Here is a 25,286-nt window from a genome sequence, read left to right on the forward strand (position 1 = left end):
ACCAAAAATGATTTGGACTCTTTGAGCTGATCATGTTTTGCTGAAGTGTGTTTTCTGTAATAATTAATGCTCTTTTTACACACAGACTGAACACAATGAAGCATTGCTTGGTCACTGGTTGAGCTAAACTGGTATTATCTAATTGTGTAGTTAAATTTATCACCGTTTTCTAAACTTTAGCGAATAAACTGATAATGTGAGAAATGTTGAAAGTGTCTGAATACATTTTGGTTTGACTATATATAAGTAAATTGCATCTAACAACTCTTTGCACTATTGCTGCCTTAATAAAAAGCTGCTTTTGTGAAGTTTGATGGTGTTGGTAATAATGTGCCAGCTATATGTTTGCTTCTCTACTCACTCTATCAATGACTTGTGGCAAATCTTTGGGTCAGGATGGGCGACAGAAGCGCAGGCTCCCGAAACCTCCTCTTATTCTGCGGTCCTCATTAACAGCTCATTGTTTGGTGGCCCTCGGTTGCACTCCCGAAGCCCCTGCACCCTCATCCCAGTCTCCCAGTCACTCCCAACTGGTGACCGTTGCTATGGTGATGCTTCAGGCCCGCTCAGGAATCCCCAGCCGAACAGTGGGATTCGGGATGGGGGAAGACGTCTCAGTGGGAAAGATCCTTATATAGGGCAGAATGACGCCAGGACTCTTGGGAAAGGCAATAAACTGTCATTCAGGCCGTCGCTGTCGTCAATGACATCATCACACTGTGGGAAATGTAATGACACTTTAAAGTCACGGCTTGAATACAATAGGACATCTAGAGGCATTAGACAAACTCACACACAGTATTTATTTATTTTTTGTCCAATATGTTTTGACTTAAAAAAGGCTGGTTTTCACTGATGTGGAAGGTATAGTCAGATGCACTGCATTGTGGGATACAGTATTACATCCTGTACTGTGCTCTATACTGCACATTCTAATAATTAGTCATCTAGCTATTTTTGTCCAACATCAAATTAGCATAATTTGCTCCGTATAGGCCTATAACATTTCTGTAGAGATAGTGTTCTGAATTTTTTTGTATCTTTCTTTTTTTTACACACAAACATCCATTCATCTCTACCTCAATTATTCATTCACTCTCAAATTTGAGATAGATAGATAGATAGATAGATAGATAGATAGATAGATAGATAGATAGATAGATAGATAGATAGATAGATAGATAGATAGATAGATAGATAGATTAATTGGTTACACTATTTAAGGTGTCATTGTTACAGTGTAATTATATATTATAGTAATGAGTAATATTAATTAATTACATGCACTTACTTAAGGGTTAGGGTATGATTAGGATTAGGGTTTGATTGAGGGTTAGTTGCATGTAGTTATGCATAATGTACTGTTATTATTACTATGGTAAGTAAATGTAACATGTAACAAGGACACTGTAAAATAAAGTGTTACCGATTAATTGACTTTTTTAAAAAACAATGGTTAAACAGGCTTAAATGTGATCTTATCATCTTGTAAAACTTTGCTACCTAAACATGTTGTATAATAATTTTCTGAAATAGTTTAAATTTATAAAATTAGAAACACCTGCGATTTCAAACCGTGTCTTTGATTTTTTCACTTAAGTTTTAAGGAGGAAATACTCAGCAATGCTGTCGCCTGATGAGTTTACACATGGTTTGTCTTAAAAGCATATTAAAAACACCGCATAGACACATAAACAACATTAAAAGCTGGATTTTCATCACAGGGGGACTATAATAAACAATACATACAGCTAGACAACACTTTGAGTGAATATCTATGGCTACTGTGCAGCTTCATCTTCTCAACATAGGAGTACCAACCCAAATCTAAAGGTACAGCGCCATCCACTGTCTGAACATGAACAATACAAATAGTCTCGACTGTAATTTCAGTGTTGATGCAGGGACTGTGTGCGCAGACACGGATTTGTGTCTGGAGATATATTTGTACACCTGAACTACTGAATGTACTTCACCAACGGACTGTTCTTCGCCTATTTCAATACATAATGGTATCTATACAGTAATCTGGATGTTGGTAAAGCCATCGCTACAGTCGAGAGCGCGGGGGAAAAACTGGAGTTTGCGAATCGATTCAAATGAATCAGTTCATGAGACTGAGCGAATCACACGTCACCAGGTGACATCACGCTCGCTCGCTCTTCTTCGCTGGTATGGAGGAGCGCTATAAATAGCGGCGCGCTCTTCTGTTCGCTCCCTCACTCCGCGATGTCTCAGTGGAAGAGAGTCAGAGCAAACGAAGATGAGAAAGCCAGAAGGCTACAAGAAGGTAAAACAACGATTTTTTTTGCGTACAGTTTGTAGAGTTATATAAGTGTGCGGACAGTTTTACAGTTTAATCTATGACGTCTGAAAATGCTAAAGTGAGCGCGCGCGGGGTTCAGGAGCACGTGGTTGGTCGTTTCCTCGACTTTGATTGGCCGTGTGTAATTCAACATCTTTAAAACAGTGTTTTAGAAGTCGCAGTTCTCCCGTGGAGCTGGTAGATGAAACTCCCGTGTGAAACCAGCACCACTGAAGATGTGTTGATCATGTATGTTGGTCTTTTGTTATTTTAGGAGGCTGAGTGTGTTGTGCGGTGACGCCTGATGAAGATGAAGCGGCTCTAATGTAAGTGTGTGTGTGTGTGTGTGGACCCAGCGGTAGTCAGCTGACAGGCCGGCCCGTGCCTGAGCCAGTGTTACTCTGCTGGGAGAGAAAGGCTCTGCCGTCTGTTGCTGGTGCAGGTCTGGCTGTTTTAGTGAGTCCTGCGGGTCAGCACTGGTGGACCGGGCCCTCTGAGAGTGGACTGAGCTCATCATGTGACCCAGCCCTAGTCTGAGGGCCCACACTCCTCACACACGTGTGTGTGCTTCTCACCGGCTCGATCCTGAGAGTCTAACTAATGCTGTTGTTACAGGTCACAGGAGACCCCAGAGTACCGTCTTCCAGATGGCCAGCTGTGTTGAGCGGTAAGTGTTGAGTTGTGGCCATTTAAAGTCAGCATGAGATTAAGGTGACCCCTTTCCCTAATGCACAAAATATGGCGTTCATATTAGGGAAGTAAATCGGGTTGTGAATGTCAGCCTTTTCCCCTTCTCTGCAGGAAGAGATGGATGAACGCGGAGTTGAAAGGTCATGGAGATCGTCCTAGTGCAGGTAACCTTTAATCCGCTCCTCAGAGTTATGATCCAAGCTGATACCATCATGGCAGACGCACTCCTCTGCTGTGGTGTCTTTACTCTTGGAAGAACATCTGCAGGGTTGGCACTGATTTTTGTTGAGATGGTCTACAGAAATCTGACAAAGAAGCCTGCTACACTTCTCTTAACTTGCTATTAGTGTTGTGGTGTGTGTTTGACTGTGCTTTCTTTCGTTGTAGGAGAGGTGTGTGTGAAGATCTGAAGGATTAAGATCTGTTCCTGATTTAAAAGTGTTTGCTGTTAACACAAGTTTACTTCAGATTATCAGAGATAATCACTGTATTGTGTTTTCAGTATATGAAGTGTTAAATAAACTGAACGGATGATCTTTGTACTATTTATATTTGTAAATAAGATGAATTTGAAATAAAGACTGAAGTGATTGTTACTCTGTGTAAGTGTTTATCTTGTAATCTTGTAAAACGGGGGAGATTACTTTCATTCTTATATATTTATAGTACTTCACATTAATTCACATTGTAATGTAGTCCGACGGCCTGGTTTCACAGACGGCTTAGATTAAGACAGGGTTAAGCCTAAATTCGATTAGGATTTTTAAGAAGCTTTTATAAATGTTTCTTAGAATAAAAACTTTACTGTTGTGCATCTTGACAGAAAATGGTGGCTCTGACATTAAGATGCATCAGAGCGATAAGGTATTTGGCAAGAATATGTAGTTACATTTGTCTTAAAATAGCCTTCACTGACACAGATGACGTAATCTGGCATTCATTTCACTGAAAATCACTGTTACGTTGTTCGACTTGTTTAAAATTAGAGTTTTTAGTAAGAATGTTCAAATGTTGTTCTGAAGTAGTTTTTCTTGTGTGGTTTGGTGGGTAGAGCAGTTCTGAATTGCTATATATGTAGTGTTGACTCATGTCATTTGGTTACCTGGTGTCTATTTGGAGTCTCCAAATGGCCTTAAAAAAAAAGACTTAAAATAAAAGCTTACAGAAACTACATTATCATCCTCAAATCTGAATCAAAACATGGTCAGACATTCAGTTTTATATTTATGTTAGTTTCAGGACTTTGACATCAAAGTCTCATAAATTTTACCCTTAGGGAAGTTCATTCAAAGAAATCGTTTGTCACGTTCATGTATATTTTATGTACACTTTCTATGTGAAGCGTCATTCTGATTAACGCCACCAGATAAGTGAGATGAGTTTTTAGATCCAAACTGTGAAAATATAGCTTTAAAAAAGGTTTCTTTTTTCCTCTCTCTTAGCTCCTGTCTGATGAAGGGCACGAGGTACTGTTTAATTTTATGTTGTATGCTAAACTTGGAGAGACTAAAGTGTTTATTGTATTGATCTCCTCTGAAGCCGTTAGTGGGTCGTTAGCATATATGCTGTGCAGAAATCAGTGATGACCATTTCATTTGCTTATATGTTATGTAGAGAGTGTGTGTGATTCATTGTTACTGTCACATGCAGAACACAGTGTATTACTGCCTCCTTTCTCTTGATTTGCACTTCTGTTTGCACTTGTTTACAGCAAATTAGGGCCTTTATTTGGTCATTTTATATATTTTAGGTTTTTCTCTCTAAATTGAGATTGTCAGCTGTACCAAAAATAATTTAAAGCTTGATTTATTGTCACACTATTTATGGTGTAGTCAATTAGATTGCAAATGTGTATTCATTAGTTTGTACATTTGTTATGGACATTTATGTAGAATTTGCAGTGAGAAGTCTAATGTTTATTTGTTTGTTTCCTTTTATTCAGCTCTTACGGTGTTTTGGGAATAAAATTCTTCATAAACATCAGTTCCTGAGAGTAAACTGCATCTGCTCAGCCGGGAATGCTCATAGACCATAGGGTTTAAGAGCTGCAGACATTTTTATTTGAGTATATATGTCGTTTTCAGAAAATGTGGCGCAACTTTTATATTTACCACCGGTTACATTAGGACTCACGTCCACATCACTGATCCAACTGTAAATGAGCAGACAGACACACAGCAATAGAAAAGCATTCACAGTTAGTTGACATGTAGTGCAAAGTTACTTATAGTTAGTAGAATGTCTAAAGTGAACTATCGAAATAAAGTATAACCGCGATTTGTAATCAGCCGGATCAAGTATTTCTATACTAAGCATGTATATTTCATTAACACTTTTGTGGATTATTTCAACAACAAAAAAGATCTAACCTATATAACTGAAATAATTATTCATTCACAACAAAAACTTACATTTTTGTATGTTTAAATTATAATTAAATTATACATTTTAAATTAATTAACTGGTTCAGTAACTAGAAATATAATTATACTTTATTAATATGTGAAAATTGTAGAAAATTCAATACATGAATACCTGAAAACACAATTATTACGCAATAATTTATCCAATTGACTCTAATATGCAGAAGCAGAAAACAGGAAAAAAGCAAGAACAAAAGTCTATTAACAAAGACTGCATAATTTTATAGTTAAATATTTTATAGATAAAAAGAAATTGGCTGTTTTAATGGGTTTCAAATAGGACATTTTTGTCCTTAAGGTCCTGAGTGTAAATATTTTGTGTACCCAGTGATTTATGAAAGGAAATAAGAAAATTCAAATAAAAATACACACTTGTGCGAAAAAATTGATGCAGTTTGCACATTAACACAGGGATAAAATATTTAAAAACCTGAAAGAGACAAACATGTCCTTAAGAAAACGCAAGGGTTAATTTGGATCTAAACGTTACATTGAAGTGTGATTGATCAATGAGACCCTTTGATTACAGTGTTATTATTGAAGCATCATTTGCAAAACTGTATTAATCTAGAAGCAGAATCAGATTTAACTGTGATTTTCTGCTGTAATAAACAGTTTAACTGGTAAGATCCTCAGAGGAGAAGTTTTGCAGCCATTACGAAAGAATGGAAAGACAGTCTCAGTGAAGGATGTCCTGAATCTGCACAGACAGTCTTTAGTTACAGGATCAGAGAATGACACTGTTCCTCTGTCATAGTCCAGCTGAACTCTCACACGCTGAAGCTTCTGTTTAACAGTGAAGTAAGTGCCGGGTTGCTCTGGGGATTGTGAGATGTATTTGCTGTTCCAGTACCGCACACACCAGACATTAGAGTTAAAGAAATCCAGTCCCTTCCTTTGGTTTGATGCTGTTGTTATTCCAAGAATCCAGCTTGTATTGTCTCCAACCTCCACATCCCAGCAGTGTGTTCCTGAGTTAAAGCCCTCAGATCCCAGGACACAGGGATACCTGTCAAACCTCTCTGGATTATCAGGAAGTGTTTTATCTCCATCACTGACCGACACACTGGTCAGATCAGCAGAGAGTGTGAGACGAGGATGTGCTGTGTTTGGATCCAGAGTCAACGGAGCTGCAGAGAGAATAACATCAGATTACAGGATGAAATATGATGTATTAGAAATGTAAATGTAGAACATTTTTCAATTGTTGAAGGAGATCATAAATCACACAATCATAACTGTAGCCCAGTGGTAAACTTGGGTATTATAGAGTAATGGAAACAGGGTAGGTTATGATTAATCTCTCTTACTCAAAAACGAGTCCCATGACTATTAAAAAAGTAAAGGTGTATTTACTAAATAATAGGAGGCACTGATTTATAAAAAAGAAATATCAATTCATTTTACATTATTAGAAGATCAATATTTGTGATTTTATTTCATGACAGTAATTAAAACTAAAGTTTAAAGTTTATATTAATTAGCTAAATAATATTACCAGAGGTTTTATGCAGTTAGCCTTTTATTACTTTTTTCTTACTGTTTTTATGTGACTCATTTTATTGGTCAATTGGGTAGTCACCATAGACTGTAAAAAAATATGGACGTAGTGTCCGTGACGTCACCCGTAGGTTTCTGAAGAGCATTTTTGAAGCCTAAAGTGGGCGGAGCCGGCCGTCGCCATCTTGGCCTTGCGTCACTCCCGGATAACAGAAAATAGGCAAACAGGCGGGGGGGCGTGAGTGGAGCTGAGGAGCCTGGCCTGGCTATCTGAAATCACCTCGACGTGATCGAGTTAGCTGATGATGTAAAGCCAATAGGCTCTATGCACGAACGCTGCTGACATATTTCCGGTAGGATCTCAGCCGGCGTCTTTACTTCCGCATAGCGCGTTCTATAGGACAATTCACTTTAATAAAATTCATTTTCTCAGAAACGGAGACAACGATTTTAGAAACTGATTCGCTAGTCGAATTTCGCGTGATATGAGAGAATACTCACCCTTAAAGTTGACGATGTAGCTCGAAATTTTTAATTTAAAGAACTTCTCTTTCTTACTCATATTTGTGACAGCTAACTGCCTCACAATATTGTTAACATCATTCACGTTAACCGCTGGAAGTTTTTGTAAACAGCGAGTGTAATTTGCCATTATCTCCACCTAATGCAAAAACGGCTTCTGACGCAGCACCGGATGTAACTGGGCGGGCTGAGACAAAACGCGGAAGCGATCGTGCATAGAGCGTATTAAACGTTCCTATTTTTGCCCTTCGAAACATTATAATAGTTAAAAGACATGGCTACAAGTGAGACTGTGTATTACTTCGAGAGTGTTTGTGTGTGACAGTGATTTATGTGCATACATGTCCGTCACTCTTTCATGGTCTGTCAGCGCGGCATTGCTCAAGTTCGTAGAGATTATTCAGTCCATTTTAAATTCTGATGTTGGCCGTCTCTCAAACGGGTTAAACCGTTAAACCATAGATATATTGCCTTTGAAGTGCAAGTAAATGCGCTAGAAAATCCGCGCTCATTCACGGACGGAGAAAGCGCCGACGCCCGCATGATTTCATCTGACGGTACATAAGCATATTATAATCTATATCTGTTCCGTGAGAGCAGAACGAACGAGCATTTATTGACGTTTTAAATTTGAAAACCCCAAAAAGCAACGAAATTGTCAGACATCCATTAGTGCATGTTCACAGAGGAAAACAACTGAAATACAGCGCTGGTTGTTCTCTCGAACGATAACGACGAAACCCATAGACGTGGGCTTTGTACCCAAGTATTAAATTGTATGAAATAATCCCGAAAAAAAGCACAAACACAGCAGAGATGGCAAGTTCAGCAGCAACATTGCTGAGGTGAAGTGACGGCTAGTAACAGCAGACAAACGGCTAGCACTGACAGCGGCAATCCATCTGTCACTCAAGTGGCTTGGCCACACCCTTAAATTTAAATATTAATCAACTAAACGGACGAGTTAAATAATTCACCCCCCTCACAGTTGTTATGAAGGGCAAAATTAGCTGTATAGACCAAAGCCACATAGAGATCCAGGCTGTAAACATATTTTTTTCTGCTGTAAAGTTGGTCATTTTAACATGAGGGAGATGCAGATTTGACTCACTTCTGCAGCCAGGCCAACTAAGCGGCCAGTCAATGAATTGCAGTTTAACTCACTTCCGTGTTGGTTTCAAGAGAGAGACGGGGAGGTTGCCGCTTGGTAGTCACGCTGTAAAGTCGATAGTGGTTGGCTGCAGAGCCATAGAGAGAAAGAGTTGCGACACTCTTTGATGTCGCCGCTATGGCTGTCACGTGGTTCATGTAAGCCCCAATAGTATTCGCTGGCTGTCATGCTCTTCTATGGGACAGACAGCAGCGATTGCATTATTGAACGGTAAATATAAAATAAAACACACACCCAAGAACTTTTTCAGCTGTTATTGCATTATTGCATTTTGTTAATATCAGTTTTGCATTTGGAGACAAGTTTTAGGCTATATTTTTGGAGGGAAAAGCTCAGTGTTCATGTTCGCATGGGTAGTAGCACTGGCTTTAGCGGCTCTAACTTAACTTTTCCATATCATTCATCTGATGATGGACGTCTCATGATATTTATTTTACCACAACTGGGCTGTATTAGGCTATTGATTCCCGTGATTTTGCTTATAAATTTTGATTCAGCCATTAGCCTACCTTCGTGATCACGCAAAGAGGTCTGCCGTGGCGGTCCGTTCAGAGTTCGCTTAAATATTTTTATTAAACAATGACAGACAACAAAAATGTGTGCTTGTGTGAGTGTGTGTGAACAAGAAAAACAAAAAACAGGGGCAGGTGATCCATGAAACAGACAGGACTGGTGATCCCATAACAATCCTAGAGGTCCAGCATTGTTCTCAGAAGCCGCTTCACTCAAGACAATAAAACATAATGAAAAGATAGTATATCCCAAAAAAATGAATTAAATAAAAGTTGCTATAAAGGTGGTAGTGATTCATTACCGAACTCTTACTGTCACAGCTGACGAAGTCGCACTAGCTAGCAGGCAGTGCTTGAAAATTGGTTGAAACAACCAACATAAAATATAAATAATTACGCTGTGCATATACAAATAAAGACCAGTATAAGCATCGCAAAGGGCCTCTGATACAACATAGACAGTTGACAATTCAAAAGAGGTTGATATTTCAGCAACTTAACTCTGGAACAACTCGACGCGCAGCAATGTAAGTGAATGGGGTCCAACGCCCAAATGACAGTGTTTGGAACTATTCCGATCTTCAAATCCCGGAAGTAGGCGGTTAAAAGCGCCGCCATTATTTACAACGGAGGTCTATGGGAGTGTCGCAACTCTTTCTCTCTATAGAGCATCACAGTCCCGCCCACAGCCCGAGAGCGCTTCCGTGCCGGAAGTAAATTTCCCATTCATTTCTCCCATTGACGTTTTCGAAAATCCGTATCTAAAGAGTTTTAGAGCATGTCTGAGGATAACCAGCTACGGCTGAACTCATAGGCATACAACATATCATTTCGAGTGAAAAAACGGCGAGAAAATCCAAAAAAAGTCAAAGGTACAAGACTGTGTACATATTTTCATTTCCGAGCAAAGGAACTACTCATCCCATAAACCACCGCGCCTCACTGAAGTCGACTGAAGCCACAACTGCGAAAGAGCCTTTAGAGCGACTTTAAAATCTGACGACAGCCACGCAAACTTTTTCTTGTGCCGTTTATAGCAGTTCTTTCAGTAGTAATCATGTAAATAGACTGGAAAGCATGGCTGGCGGCCCTCGGCTCACGGGTGCAGATCTGGCGGTCCGCGTCGTGCTCATCAGTTTCAGCGGCCCACGGGCAGGTTGCTGACAAATGCCTCAACAATTTCCCATTTGTGGTCCATGCTCATTTTATTCATGAAGTTATAGTTCATCCTTAATTTTAATAACATTTAATGTATTTTATTAATAACAACAAGTGAAAATTAAAAAGTGAAGGTCAGCAAACCAGAAAGTGCATCATATTCAATTTATTAACTTGCCATGAATTATTACACAAATGTTCAGTAAATGCATGAAGAGCTCTCTATGGCTCTGGGTATGCCTAAGCTAAATATTGTTTTGACAGTGCATGGCATCATAAAATGCTTGATATGACTCATACCATATATGAAGACTCCTCGGTTCAAATGTCACATCAGTGATACCGTGCAAAAAACGCAACAGTTTTTTTTTCTATTTATCTTGAGTCTTCACAAACTTTCACGGGGTTTACACGAGCTCCACCAATCAGATGCATCACTGTGGGATTGTGGGATTGTTTAGGATTGTGGGTAATGAAGTACTTCTCCAAGACATCGCGAATAAAAGGCATTTATCTCAAAACAAGGTTAGTGCCCCATGAACTTTTGGCGGTTATATGAGCATATACAATCACTTAGTACTGCCGTAGCTGGTTTTAAGTCTACCATGTATGGTTACGTTTTTATGGCTTATACCCCAACTGTCAATGGAGAAATTGTATTGAATTTTTACTTCCGGCACCGGCTGTGGGCGGGACTGTGATGCTCTATGGCTCTGGTTGGCTGCAGGTATGTAAAACGTGTATATACACGTGACCCCGGGGAGAGACATGTGGAGAAAGTGCTGGAAGTTTTTTTTTTTCCTCTTCTCGTTGGACCGGGGAGGAGCACAGGACGCGGGCGCGTTTGAAAAAAATATAACGCTAGAAAGAGTGAGTAAAGCCGATGAAACTGAACTGGGTGTTCAGATAAGAGGATCGTGGACTCGGGGTGTTGTTGAGCGAGCGACTGAGTGAGAAACGAGGCCGGAGACCCGTCTGAAGGAGCGGGAGAGAAGGAGCGGAAGCGTGATCGGAGGTAGCCGAGATACAGTTCACAGTGTAAACGTCATAGTTTGGTGCTATTTCGCTTCAAACGCTCGCTTTATACGCGCGTCCTATTCGCTTTGGATTCAAAATGTTCAAGCGTCGAACTAGACACGAAACTCGCGAATTTGACGCTCTATTCGCGTTTGGTGTGAGCGAATAATGAACAGGCTGCGATGTCAAGATTGCATTGCTGGAATGTGTGTGTGTGTGTGTCAGAAAGCGGGCGCGATCGAACAGTGGAAACATAAAAACATACTCCATTTTGTTCATACAGTACATAATTAAAACTGCAAAGTGTTTAGCCTACTTATATTTGTGTGAAACACAACATTGTGCTTTTGTCAAACTGTAAACTCTTGTCAAACTGTAACCTACAACTGTCACCAGTGGCGGCTTGCTGGGGCGCCGCCCCCATCAACATTTCAGAAATTAACATGTGTAAAAACATTATATTAAGATTAAATAAAAATAAATAAATAATAGTTTACTCATGTGCCGGCTGGTAGTAAGAGCCTTAGAATTTAATAAAAGCTGTCTTTAATCGATTAACTATTTACTATGTTTTTCAATACGTTTTATGGGCGAGGGACGCCGGACACATGGGTGTCTATGTGAGTACACAAATTCTCGGGCAGCATGAGACCTGAAGCTGGTCTCTGATTGGTTTCTTAAAGATTCTCCTCGGGGCGCAAGTCGTTGCGTCCCTGGCCAATCATAATTGGATACATGTTATTTTAAACAATCTGATTGGTTCTTGTCGTCACCTGTCATTCAACTGTACGCTGGCTGAGTTCTCCTTGCTTGCTACTAGGCTGATCACTTATTATTACGCAATGGCAGCAGTTCATCCAAATTCTGTTATTTATTTACAAAAAAACCCTTTCTCAAGACTTTCGCTTGAAGAAAAAAAAAAAGATTAAGGATCTCGGACCGGAACAACCAGATTTACACATCCAGCAGCAGGCAAGTGACAGAGGACGAAGCATGGTAACGTTAAGTGTGTGCGCCATGGTGATGCGGGATTGACTGACAGCAGATGAGCTCTGACACGGTGGGCATCGCAGTACAACAGCCACGTTACAACAACAAACACATGCTAACTTACGAGACGTTGAAGAGAGACATGAATATGATGGCAGACATCCCAAACATATGTTTTAATGTGCAGTTTTTTTACATATAACGTTAGACGTCGTCTTTTTGTCTGGTAATTTACTAATAATCTTCACTAAATTAGCTAAACACTAAGTTAGCATGAGTTTTATTTATTTAATATTTATTTAACAGGGACAAATACATAGAACATTGCTTTATAAAGAATACAAAGTAGATGCCATGCAATTCATAAAGCTTGTCTGCTGAAGGAAGCATGAAGTGCTCTAATGTCCTGGAAGTCTAGAGTCAATGCAGCCGTCTACCAGGACATTTAGAGCACGTCATGCTTCCTTCAGCAGAAAAGCTTCATGAAGATGCTTTATGAAGATGAAGATGATTTTCAGCAGGAATTTCACCTGCCCACACTGCCAAAATAACCAAAACCTGGTTCAATGACCATGGGATTACTGAGTAACTACTACAGTGTGATTTCATGTAATATTCTAATTTTCTGACATTTAGATTTTGTGGGTTTCATAAGCTGTAAGCCATAATCATCAAAATTATAACAAATCAAGGCTTAAAATATCTCACTTTGCAAGCAATCAGCCTTTTTTTTATATAAAATTAGTTTCACATTTAAGTTGAATTCCTAAAATAATTGAACTTTTCCATGATATTCTAATTTTTGGAAAGGGTCTGTATATAAAGGAGAGCAACATTATGTTAAAGTAGGAAACATGCTTTTTGTTACTACTTTGTTGGTCTGAAATGTAAATAAAAAGAGATCAAAATAACTTTTTTGTTTCTGCTTTGTATTTGCCCCCTCCCCTCCCCTCCCCTCCCCTCCCCCTCCTCAAAAAATAAATAAAAAATGCACCCCCCCCAAAAATAATTATCACCAGCCGCCACTGACTGTCACCCAACCAAAATCACACACACACACACACACACACACACACACACACACACACACACACACACACACACACACACACACACACACACACACACACACACACACACGCTGTTTTAAAGCCAAAATGACAAGAAAAAACATAAAAACGAATGAAAACTGATAACCGCAATGCATCGCAATGGACGAGGAAGCAGAGAATATCCGAGTGTATTGGGTTAGCTATGCGTACTGTGATTGGCTCATCGCGTTTGGGGGCGTGGCTTAGCTATTGGTCAATTAGCATACATGCGCAGGGAAAATAAATGTAGAAATGTGGAAATACAGAAATAAATAAATGTAGAAATGTGGAAATAAATAAATGTAGAAATGTGGAAATAAATAAATAAATAAATGTTGAAATGTGGAAATACAGAAATAAATAAATGTAGAAATGTGGAAATAAATAAATGTAGAAATGTGGAAATAAATAAATGTAGAAATGTGGAAATACAGAAATAAATGTAGAAATAAATAAATGTAGAAATAAATACATATATAAATATATAAATAAATATATAAATACATAAATATATAAATAAATGTATAAATACATAAATACATATAGAAATGCATAAATAAATAAATAAATACATGTAAAAATACAGAAATAGCCATTTATATTACCCAAATGTATTTATTTTCACTATTATTTCTGCATTTATTTATTTATTTATTTATTTATTTTTCGCTCTGTCATTTTTAGTCCTTCATAACGGTGGGCTTATGTTGGCGGACCTGTTGGTGAATAGCGCTGCACGTGAGCATCCGGACCGAATTTCCACGCTCTCAATGTGTTGCAGGTGTTTGTTCAGCGCACTCAATGTTTTGCAAGACCAACACAGGCCTGCAACGTGTTTTTTCTTCGTTCAAATCGTTACCGTGAGTAAACTGGAACGTTTGTGAATGTGTGTGTGAGTGGGCCCACCACTGCATTTGCTAAGACTTGTTTCAGGACACTTGGCGGGTTTTTTTTTGTGTGTGTGTTTATTGTAAAGTTCTCTGTGTATTCTCGATTGTTAGGAAAGAGCTAAGGGAGGGGGACTTTTAGACCATTTATTCTGGTGTAACAAGTGTGATTGAAACTATTGGGGTTTCAGGCTAAATTTAAAGGGGCTATTATTTAAGTGTTTGGGGAATCTTTTGGTTATTTATTTTTGTATATTCGTTGATATTTTGTTTTGGGGAAAGCTTGTATATTCTATTTGCCAAATTCTTTTATTTAAATAAATCAGGGTATTAATCCTTTTTTTTTTTTTTGCTAAACTAAAGCTATCTCTGGGACTCATTACTTTAAATATTTTATTGTCAAAAGGTTTTACAACTTATTAGAAACTTATTAGGTTCACCTTCATGGTATCCACCTGAACTACACCGAACCCAAGCACCCCCCATTCTCACGTAAGAAACTCACAGAGTGGTTGTACGGGTGCTATCATAACAATGGTCTCTCAGTTACTGTCAGAATGGATTGAGGCTTCAGGTTTAATATCAGTATTCAATAAACACTATTGTATCCTAATACATAAACATAAACCATGAGGAATAGACTTTTAATTCTGAGTTTGCTGTATGATCTGATGATTTTCTGTAATACAGTTCAGATTTACATAGAAATTCAAGTGATTATTAAATATATGTCTATCAAATGTTAATGTTGTGTGTGTTTATATCTGAACTATCTTCTGCACTGGTGTCAAATCTGCTGAGACTCACTGTGTTGGACAGTTTCCAGCATCTTCTTCCAGACTCTGAACGGCAGGTTACCCAGATAACGCGACACATGAATCAAAGCTCCAGAACTCATCCGTGGATCCGGCTGTGAGATCTGGACTCTGAGGAACATTCAGGAGTCAGAACTGCAGTGAATTTGAGTTCAGATCCACTGAGAGAAGAGATACGAGCAGCTCACTTACCTTTCCATTGAGGCCTTAATGTTCTGGAAAATATAGAGTTTGAAAACATTTTAATATCTTATCAAACACTCTCAGTGTCAATGAGTCTCTCTATACAAGTTGTTTTATGCACAAAGAATGAAGCCAGATTGATTTGTCACCTTTAGAAACGAGACGTCATTGTCTTTCATCATCTCCTCCATGTCTCTGATTGTGTGTGAAAGAGCTGAGATGTGTGTGTTCATCTCCTCCAGCTTCTCCTTCATCCTCTGCTTCTTCTGCTCCTCTTCCTCTCTCAGTGCAGTGATTGTAGCTTCTTCTTCGTCTCTGAGGAACTGATGAAGCTTCTCAAACTCTTCTTTAATCTGACGCTCTGTGTGCTCAGCTTGAGACTGAAATCAAATCACATTCACTTCAATCATCTCAATCAACACAAATCTCGGATACCCGACATATAACGGATCCAGAAGCAGAAGCTGCTCGTCATTTACAGAAATAATCAACTGGAATTCATTATATTAAATATATTAATTTATAACAGTATAAAGTGATCCTCCAGCTGTAATGAAAATGACTCTTGATTCTGTTTCCTCACATTGATGTGTTGAGCTGTTTTCTCAAACTCTCCTTTCTTCTTTTCATTCTGTTGAAGTTTCTGTTGTAAGGACTTCAGTGCTGTATTGAGCTCCTCCTAGAATTGAACAAAAATACATTAAACACCAGATTACAGTGAAGAGAAGGAAATACAGTGATATGATCATACAATTCTGTGCAAAAGTATTGACCCCCACCCTGATTTCTTCAGTTTTGTGTAAATCTCATACTAAATTGATTCAGAAATTAAAACTTACCATAAAACAAAGGCAACCTGAGTGAACACAAAGTACAGTTTGTAAATGACAATGTTATTTACTGAAGCAAAAAATTTATCCAATACTAACTGGGTCTGCGTGATAATGTATTTGGCCCCATAGTTACTAATTCCTCAAGTCTCTGAAACTGTATTTATAATGTTGTTCAGCTGGACTAAACACAGCCAGTCCTGATCACTGCAGCCCTGTTCAATCAAATAAACACTTAAATAGGACTTTTTTAACAGCATGAAGTTGCTTAAAAGGTCTTAAACAGTAACACACTATTGACAAAGGTGAAAGAAACTAATGATGAAGACGGTGATTGAAACACATCCGTCTGTGATTGATTACAAAGCTATTTCAAAGGCTCTTGGACTCAAAGAACCACAGCGAGAGCCATTATATCCAAATGGAGAAAACTCGGCACAGTAGCAAACCTTCCCAGAAGTGGCTCAAAGTCACCAAAGGGCCAAGAACAACATCGTAGGAACTGAATTTTCTTATTTTCTATCAGAAAACGCTAAACCACAATATCATATCTTTAGTCTGCAAACTGAAGCTCAAGCAACAAGACAATGATTCAAAGAATAGTGAGTAAATCCACCTCTGAACGGCTCAAAAAAGCACAATTACAGTTTTGGAGTGGCTTTGTCAAAGGCCTGACTTGAAATCAATTGAGATGATGTGGCAGGACCTTAAACAGTGCTTGAAAAACCCTCCAGTGAGGCTGAACTAAAGTTGTCCGCTCAATTGTGCTCTTTTTTTGCAAAATAATGATATCTATAAAAAAGGCTCCACTATTTAGTATGAGACACAAAAACAAGAAATCAGGATGGGCGAATACTTTCACAGCACAGTAAATGACATAAAGTTGAGTAAAATGACATTGAAATAGTAATTCATGAATGTGATTATATCTATGTTTATGACTAATTATTGTTCTTTACATGTGAAACAAGAAACATTAGTCTTACCTTGTAAGATGAAAGCACTTCACTGATGGGTCTGAATGTGTGATTGGTGTGTTTCTCTGAGTCTCTGCACACTAAACACACAGGCTGTTTGTCCTCCAGACAGAAGAGTTTGAGTTTCTCACTGTGTAAACTGCAGATCTCCTCAGATCCTGATGAACGTTTCTCATTTCTCTCCTTCAGGAACGACTCACACAAGTTTTTTAACGCCAGATTAACTGGAGGAACTTCTTTTGAGGATCTTCTTCTGCAGACAGGACACTCCTGAGTTTCCTTAGTTTTCCAGAACTGTTGTAGACACTCTTTACAGAAACTGTGACTACAGGACAGAAGAACAGGAACATTGAAGACTTCATGACACACAGGACAAATATAATCATCTTCAGCTGCTGAAGCCATTTTCTCCGTTTGAGTCTCGCAAACTAAACTCTACTTTCAGTTTCTGAACAACGGTTTTCAAAAATGAATCACAATGAGAATCAAAGATCTGCTGTCTGTTCAGAAATGAACATCACAAAAATCCTTCTGTAAAGTTTTTCTCTTTGTTCTCCATTGATTGCTTATTCTTTATTGCTTTTGTTGAGACAAAGTCGGTGTGACAGAAAGGAGAAATAACAAGTCAGTCTCTTCCTGGTTAGTGTTGTAAGAGGGAGGAGTTTATGATCACTGCAAAAAATGCTTGTCTTCCTTAGTATTTTTGTCTGGTTTCCAGTCCAAATATCTAAAAATATTTAAATCAAGATGCATTTACTAGATAAGTAAAATTAGATAAGATATTATGTCTTGATTTCTGGGGAAATAAATCAAAATTAAGTGAGTTTTTGCTTAAAATAAGCTAAATTATCTGTCCATGGGGTAAGAAAAATAATCTTAATTCAAACAGAAACAAGATTATTTTTCTTACCACATGGACAGATAATTTTGCTTGTTTTAAGCAAAAACTCACTTTTTTACTCAGTAGTTGGCCATTGTGCTGTACAACAAAATAAATATCTAAGAAAAAAAAAAGAGTGCAAAGATCAAAGACTAATCATAAAATTCGACATTAATTTTCTGTCATGCTCAAATCTTTGTCAGTGTAATGGGCAGGAATAAAGATCTGAGTGACTTTGACAAGGGCCAGATTGTTATGGCAGGGTGACTGGCTCAGAGTATCTCTGAAACTCAAGGCTTGTGTGTCGCTGCCGGTCAGCAGTGGTGAGGATTTACCAACAGTGTCCGAGGAGGGACGAAAACACACCGGCGACAAGGTGTTGGACACCCAAGACTCATCGATGGATGAGGGCAATGAAGCCTATCCCGTCTGGTCCGAGCCAACAGAAGGTCTAGTGTGGCATAAGTCACACACAACTAATGATGTTATGGGAAGAAGAAGTTTTATTTATATAGCGCATGTCCACAGCTCAAGGTCGCTTTACATGGGAGGAATGTGTCACAACACACAGTGCATCACATTCTGCTGTGTATGGGGCCAAAGACCAATCAGAGTGCCTATGATGACCCCTGTCCACCTTCAACAGAGTCTACAATGTGTATGAACATAATTCATGTGCCTGGGAAGCAGTGTCACGGAGTGACAACTAGGAACCATAATTAACTGAACGAGTTCCCTTGGGGAAACAGTTCCGGCGGGACACCAGGACGGTTCCGGTGGCCTGTCATGGCTGCCTGTGTTGATGAGCGACAGCTGCAGTGAATTATGAAGTGGCTATTTCAACGTTCGGCGTGCAGCGTTCAGGGCGCAGTGCGGGAAAGCGGAAGGGCAGAGCGGAGGCAGCGGGCAGCTGGCGAGCTCAGCCTCGGCCGAAGCCGAAGCGGAGGAGAGTGGCATTATGAAAAGGTGCTCTGTTGTGCGGCGGTCTGGTGTTCAGTGTGCACGGCGGCTTGAGAAGAGAGAAGCGGCAGTTTGAAGAGGAGAGGTGCTTGATCAATACTGAGGTACGAGAAGACGAGAGGCAGAGGCGGCAGTTTGGAGGCGCGAGTGTGCTTTGAATTACGGATCTGCCGGCCCGACAAGTTGAGGTGAAGGTACCCTTTTCACTTTTAAGTGGTGTGTCATTGCAGTGTCTGACGATTGAAGTGAGCACGTGTGAAGATTTAAAGTGGTTTGATACATGCACGAGTATTTGAAAGCTTGATGTTACCAGCACTCTGAAAGCTCAGTCGTAGATCGTCCAACCCGGTGGGGGACCAAGGATTAATGTGAACCCAGAGAAACTGCTATCCGCCGCTGCATTCTGCCATTGCTGCCCTGTGGTAAGAAGACTCAGTTGTAACTGCTGGATTCTGTACGCACTATTGTTCTATGAACAGAGAGAGAGATCCTGATATCTGCCGTTGCATTCTACCATTGCTGTTCTGTGGTAAGAAGACTCAGTTGTAACTGCTGGATTCTGTACGCACTATTGTTCTATGAACAGAGAGAGAGATCCTGATATCCGCCGTTGCATGCTGCCATTGCTGTTCTGTGGTAAGAAGACTCAGTTGTTAACTGCTGGATTCTGTACGCACTATTGTTGTTCTATGAACAGCGAGAGAGATCCTGATATCCGCCGTTGCATTCTGCCATTGCCACCCTGTGGTAAGAAGACTCAGTTGTAACTGTTGGATTCTGTATTCACTACCGTTGTTCTGTGAACAAAGAGAAATTGCTAACTGCCACTGCTGCCTGCCATCACTGTTCTGTGTGCATACTGCCATTGCTGTATTGTGGAAAGGGAGAGCCCATCGTCTGCCGCCACCCACCTGCTGCCCTCCCGTGCTCTGCTCGTTACCCACTATTCGCTGCTCCCTACCGAAAGGAGGTCCTGGTCTCCCGCTCCATCCCTGTGTCCTGTGAAAGAGAGGCGACACTCAGTGATCTGATGCTGTCCTGTGAGAAGAGAAACCCTACCGCTTGCTGATCCTTACCTGTGGCCTCCTGTGCCCTGCCCGCTACTTACCACTTCCTGTGTTCCACCGAAGAGGGTCCTGGTCTCCCGTCCCATCCCCGTCGTCCTGTGCAAGAGAGGTGACACTCAGTATCTGATGTTGTCCTGTGAGAAGAGAACCCTCCCCCCCCCCCCCGTCCGCTGGCTCTTACCTGTGTTCCTCCAGGGCCCTGCCTAACACTCCGGTTGGTTTGCTGCCTACCGTCTATCGGTCCTGGCCTCTGGACCACATCTGCCTCCTGCCCTTCCCCTCACTCTCCCCTCCTTTTATTGTGGTTCTGGAGAAGAGCTGCCCAGTCCTCACTGCTGCTTAAAGGGAGGCCTCTGCCCCGCATCCCTCCCCTCCCTTTTGTATTACTCCGAGCAAGTAGGAAAGTAGTCGTGGCCGATTGGAGCCTTTCCCCATAAGAGCCCTATTAGATGAGTGGCCTGTACGAAGAGATCGGTGGCAGAGACATTTCTTCCAAGTGTTTTTATACCTAATAAAAAGAATCAAGCTTTTATATCACGTCGTTGTCTGTCTCTTGGTGTTCTTGGTGTAGCTCCTCCAGAGTGGTGGTTGTCCTCGGCCCTAGACGGCGGTGACAGCAGCTGATCACAGAAGATGTGATGTCAAGAGCTCCTGTTAAGCGGACTGATAACTTTAGTGATGGCATATGGCCCAATGAACGGGGAGCCAATTTCCGAGTGGGCGCCTGAAGGGGTAAATTGCGTGTGGAGAGCCAAACTCTCTGTCCTCACACATACCTGGGAGCTTTAGACCGGCGATGGTTGGCGATACGACGGGTGCGTTCCCTGGTCCGGCAAAGAGCTGACCTCACCCTCCTCCAAGTGCGACGACAGCGCAGTATAAAGGCCTGGACCGAGGGAACGGCGGCATCAGGTTCCTGAGAGGGAAACAGAGGCGGGTGGTAGCCCAGATAACAAGAAAATGGGGACAGACCAGTTGACGACGACGGCAGATTATTATGAGCGTACTCCGCCCATGTCAATTGCTCGCACCAGGAGGTGGGGTTATAAGCCGCCAAACAGCGGAGCATCGACTGAGGTCCTGATTACTGGCAGTGGCACCAATCTGTTGGCAGAATTCCCTCCAAAAGTTAGAGAGGTCCCCTGTCCGAAACCACATTAGAAGGAAGCCAGTGAATCCTAAAGATGTAGTCCACGACTGCCCGCACAGTTTCTTTAGCCGACGGAAGCTTAGAGAGAGGTATGAAATGAACCGCCTTAGAAAAACGGTCAACGACAGTAAGAATCACTGTATTGCCGTTGGAGGGAGGGAAGCCCCGTGACGAAGCAGACCATCAACATCTCCTCCTTGAATAAATCAAACTGTTCACAGCAATCAGCCCCCGCCTCCCAGACTGCTGCTCCCCAATCCTGGGCTCGGCTCGTAAGAAGGGACACCACATACGCAACTTTGGCACGGTCGGCGGTATACGTGACAGGCTGAAGGGAAAACACCACCTCAGTAGGCCTCAGTATGTTGATACGAGGCTCGGAGGTGTGTCGTGACCCAGACGATGATGGCTGGTCTTGGTACAGGTGGTGTAGCTGACCAGTCAAATCAGACACCTGGGGAACGAGTGTATCCACGGCATACTTGGTGGCAGCTAATTCCTCGGCATGTCTGCCCAGCTTCACTCCCTGCAGTTCAACAGTTGAGCGGATGGTTGTCTCGTTTGCTGGGTCCATCATGGTTGGTTTATTCTGTCACAGTGTGAAAAGGACCCAAAAGCAAAAGCTGGTTGCAAATGTTTATTGAGGATCAGAACAGAACAATGAAACTGAAAAGGACCAGGCTGCAACCAGGCAGGGTGAAAGGCACAGGTAGTTGCTGTCAGGAAGTTCACACAGGAGATGATGAGCACTGACTCCACTTTGCGGATACAGCAGCACAGACTAGCACGCTTGGCACAGGATAACAGGTGATATCTCTCGTCTGATACACACACACAGGACGGAACAGGACTAGATTAGGCAGAGGTAAATCACAATGATGAGGCGTCTGTAAAGGGCATGAATGAACAAACAATAAACCAACAAAGAGGGGAGAAGAACAGAAGATCTAAATAGCAAGAAAATTAGGGCAAATGGGAAACAGGTGTGGGAAGATGAGTGAGGTTGTGAACGCAGAATGAGATTAAGTGAGTGAGGCATTTATAAAGCGCTTTTCATATATACTACTGTACACCCAAAGCGCTTTACATTACAATCATGTCAGAGGAATCTCTCCTCATCCACCACCAGTGTGAGCATCCACTGGGATGATGAGACGGCAGCCACAGCACAATGGCACCAGTGCACTCACCACATACCAGCTATAGTGGATAGGAGAGAGAGTGATAGAGCCAATTCAGTGGATGGGGATTATTAGGAGGCCATGACTGGCAAGGGCCATTGGAGGGAATGTAGCCAGGACACCAGGGTTACACCCCTACTCTTTACAAGAAGTGCCATGGGATTTTTAATGACCATAGAGAGTCAGGACCTCGGTTTAATGTCTCATCCGAAGGACGGTGCTTGTTTCAGTATAGTGTCCCCATCACTATACTGGGGCATTATGACCCACACAGACCACAGGGTGAACAGCGCCCCCTACTGGCCTCACTAACACCTCTTCCAGCAGCAAGCTGGTTTTCCCAGGAGTCTCCCATCCAGGTACTATCCAGGCTCAACCCTACTTAGCTTCAGTGGGCCACCAGTCTTGGGCTACAGGTGATATGGCTGCTGGCATTGTGTTCAGCTGTGGGAGAGCGCACATGAAGGAGAGGGAGAAGAGAAACAAGCTGAGGAATCAAACTTGACTCCTGAAAGTGCAGAGCTTGCCAGCCACAGAAACAAGGCTGGAACAAATAGTGGAAGAACAAAAAGCTGACTCAGTGTGTGAGAAAATCCGTCAGTACTGCCAGTCTGGGTGGCCAGAGAAAAGTCACCAGCAGAAAGAGCTGTAGCCATATTGGCAAGAACAAGTGCAATTATCCATAGTGGGAGACCTCCTTTTAAGAAGACAAAGGATTGTCTTACCCAGATCCATGTGGCAAGAGATACTGAAAATGTTTCATGCCGTTGGAGAAAATGCGGGGATCTGTGGTGTCGTCAGTCCTGAGATCTAATCTGATTGGCACAGAGAATGGAGTGATTCGGAGCCTGAACAAACTGAGGGATGTTTTTATGTGAGCCGAGTGTCACACCCACCTAAGAGGATGGACTTGTAGAGAGAAAAAGAAAAAAGACAAAAAGGAAAAAAAAGATTGATACTTAGGTATACTTCACAAAATTACCTTGAAGTATACTTCTTTTTCGTAAGGGTACTGTTGTTCACAAGTGTTTATGCTTTTGGTCAGCAGTAATGCTTTCTATATCATTACATTTTGTGTTTGCAGTTAAACCTGCCGGCACTCTCAGAGGTTGAGGAGGTGCAGATTAATGACATTCTGCAAGAGGTCCCAAGTCTTAGTAAGCATATTGAACTGAAAGCCTAAATAATTTCAGCCTTTTTAATTTAATATTATTAATAATATAATAATATAATTACAGTATAATATGTATTAAACATATGTATTATATGTATAAATGTACAATAACATTTACTCATATAATTTCTAATTTAAAATGTCACTGTATAGGCAACTGTCAAAAGTATGTAATGCCCATTTCCATCCTGCATATGAAGAGTCAAAGCCATATAAGAATTTGCTAATTTGCTTTATTAAAATGCATTATTGCAACTAGCTTTTTCCTTATTATTATGATTATTAGATTTTTTATACATATATTTATTTAGATCAACATCTTCAGAGACTAAAAAACCTGCTAACTTCTATCACTGTCTCTGCATCAGTGGAAGTAGAAGAGACACCCATCATGTCTGAATGGACCTAAAGACAGGTGATCTCTGAATAGAAATTCAGGGCTGCAATGCTAGAGATCTTGAATTGCACGTTGGCTGCAGAGACATTAACCCAGCTTTGCTGTCAACAATGCAAAACTGTTGATGCTGTTGTCCGGTGCCTAGACTGTGGTCCCTCTGGAGGTCAGTTTTCCTGTTCAACATGTGACACTGAGATCCACAGAAGTCTTTTTCTCCATGATAGAGAAGCTATGTTTGATGGTTTTTTAAAACCTGATCTAACAACATCCTTAGTGGTGGTTGATGAAAGTGGCCAATATCAACTCAGTGAATATGGTACAGTATGTTCAGATAATGTAGTAGGTGTCCTCTGCAGTTTCCTTTAACTGATTTCTTTCTTTTTTTTTACTTTGTTGAGTAAATGTGTAGACATTACTGATATTACTTTCTGAAATTTGATTTACTGCAGTGTGTACGCTTCCGATTCCTCCACCGAAGCAAATCTGCTCCTGCGGTCCAAACCAAGACTTCACAGTTATCCCAGGAACGCAGACTGTCTTGGTGACTATCAATGGTATGTGTTGTCATTTCCTTCTACCTTTTTATATCCGACCAGATGAAGTCAAGCATAATAATGACTCACTATTATACTTTTGTCCTGTTCTGTACAAATACTGGTCAAATAGTAAACACATGTTTGTTTTAAGGTCCATAAAACCTGTGCCTGCCTTCATATGCTGTCCACTGTGTTCTTCTAAATGGACTCCTGGGATTAGTGACTTGCTTGAATATAGACACTGGCCAGCAACCACCCGCTGCCATGCTGTTCAAGTTTGAAGTGTTCACATCATTTGAGCAGATGAAATTAGCTAGCCCAGCTTTATCCCAACAAGCATGTCTCAAAATTCTTGAACATCGATCTCTTGCTCTGGTCAGGTAAGGGCTGTTTTCATTTCCAAAGGTTTTTAATTCCAGACTTCAAAATATTTTATTAACCAAAATAATATTATCCTCCTTTCCAGACGGGTAGTATTTGCGTTGATCCCTTCCATAGAGTCTTTCGGGAGTTTGCCTTCTGCAATTTTAAGAAAAAAGATCTGTGCCTGATGGCGCCCTATAAATGCCCAGCATGCACAGCAGACTGCAGATGGTAATAGAAAACATTACCGGTTCAAGAAGTCCAAAGGGTCAGTGGAACTGTTTTGTTTTTGTTTTACAATTTAGATATAGGGTGACAGAGTGGTGCAGTGGTGTATTTGTGTAGCCCTGCAATAGAGTGGCAGATACGTCCATGCTGCACCTCACCTCTCACCCAGTGCATGATGGGATAGGCTCTAGACCCCCATGGCCCTCTAAAGGAAAAGCAAGTATAGCTATTGGTTGGATGGACTGATAGTTATTTATAAAGAAACTATGCTGCACCTTA

General features: G+C 40.8%; 1 protein-coding gene and 1 long non-coding RNA gene across 2 annotated transcripts; one reads left to right on the forward strand and one right to left on the reverse strand.

Moving 5' to 3' along the window:
* The first annotated feature begins 1,896 nt into the window (after positions 1-1,896).
* On the forward strand, positions 1,897-3,591 carry LOC308701175. The gene is made up of 5 exons (XR_014031406.1): positions 1,897-2,290; positions 2,580-2,631; positions 2,921-2,972; positions 3,107-3,159; positions 3,383-3,591. It is a non-coding gene; the product is annotated as an uncharacterized lncRNA (long non-coding RNA).
* Positions 3,592-5,471: 1,880 nt separating this feature from the next.
* LOC308701167 (zinc-binding protein A33-like) lies at positions 5,472-17,730 on the reverse strand. The gene is made up of 6 exons (XM_081383299.1): positions 17,081-17,730; positions 15,848-15,943; positions 15,414-15,644; positions 15,274-15,296; positions 15,074-15,192; positions 5,472-6,548 (listed from the first exon to the last, which is right to left on the reverse strand). Exons 1-6 carry the CDS (start codon positions 17,474-17,476, stop codon positions 6,004-6,006), a joined length of 1,410 nt encoding a protein of 469 aa, XP_081239425.1. The 5' UTR covers positions 17,477-17,730; the 3' UTR covers positions 5,472-6,003.
* Between the last annotated feature and the right edge of the window lie 7,556 nt (positions 17,731-25,286).

Source organism: Scardinius erythrophthalmus (genome assembly GCF_964197995.2).
Source record: "Scardinius erythrophthalmus genome assembly, chromosome: 13".
NCBI lineage: Eukaryota > Metazoa > Chordata > Actinopteri > Cypriniformes > Leuciscidae > Scardinius > Scardinius erythrophthalmus.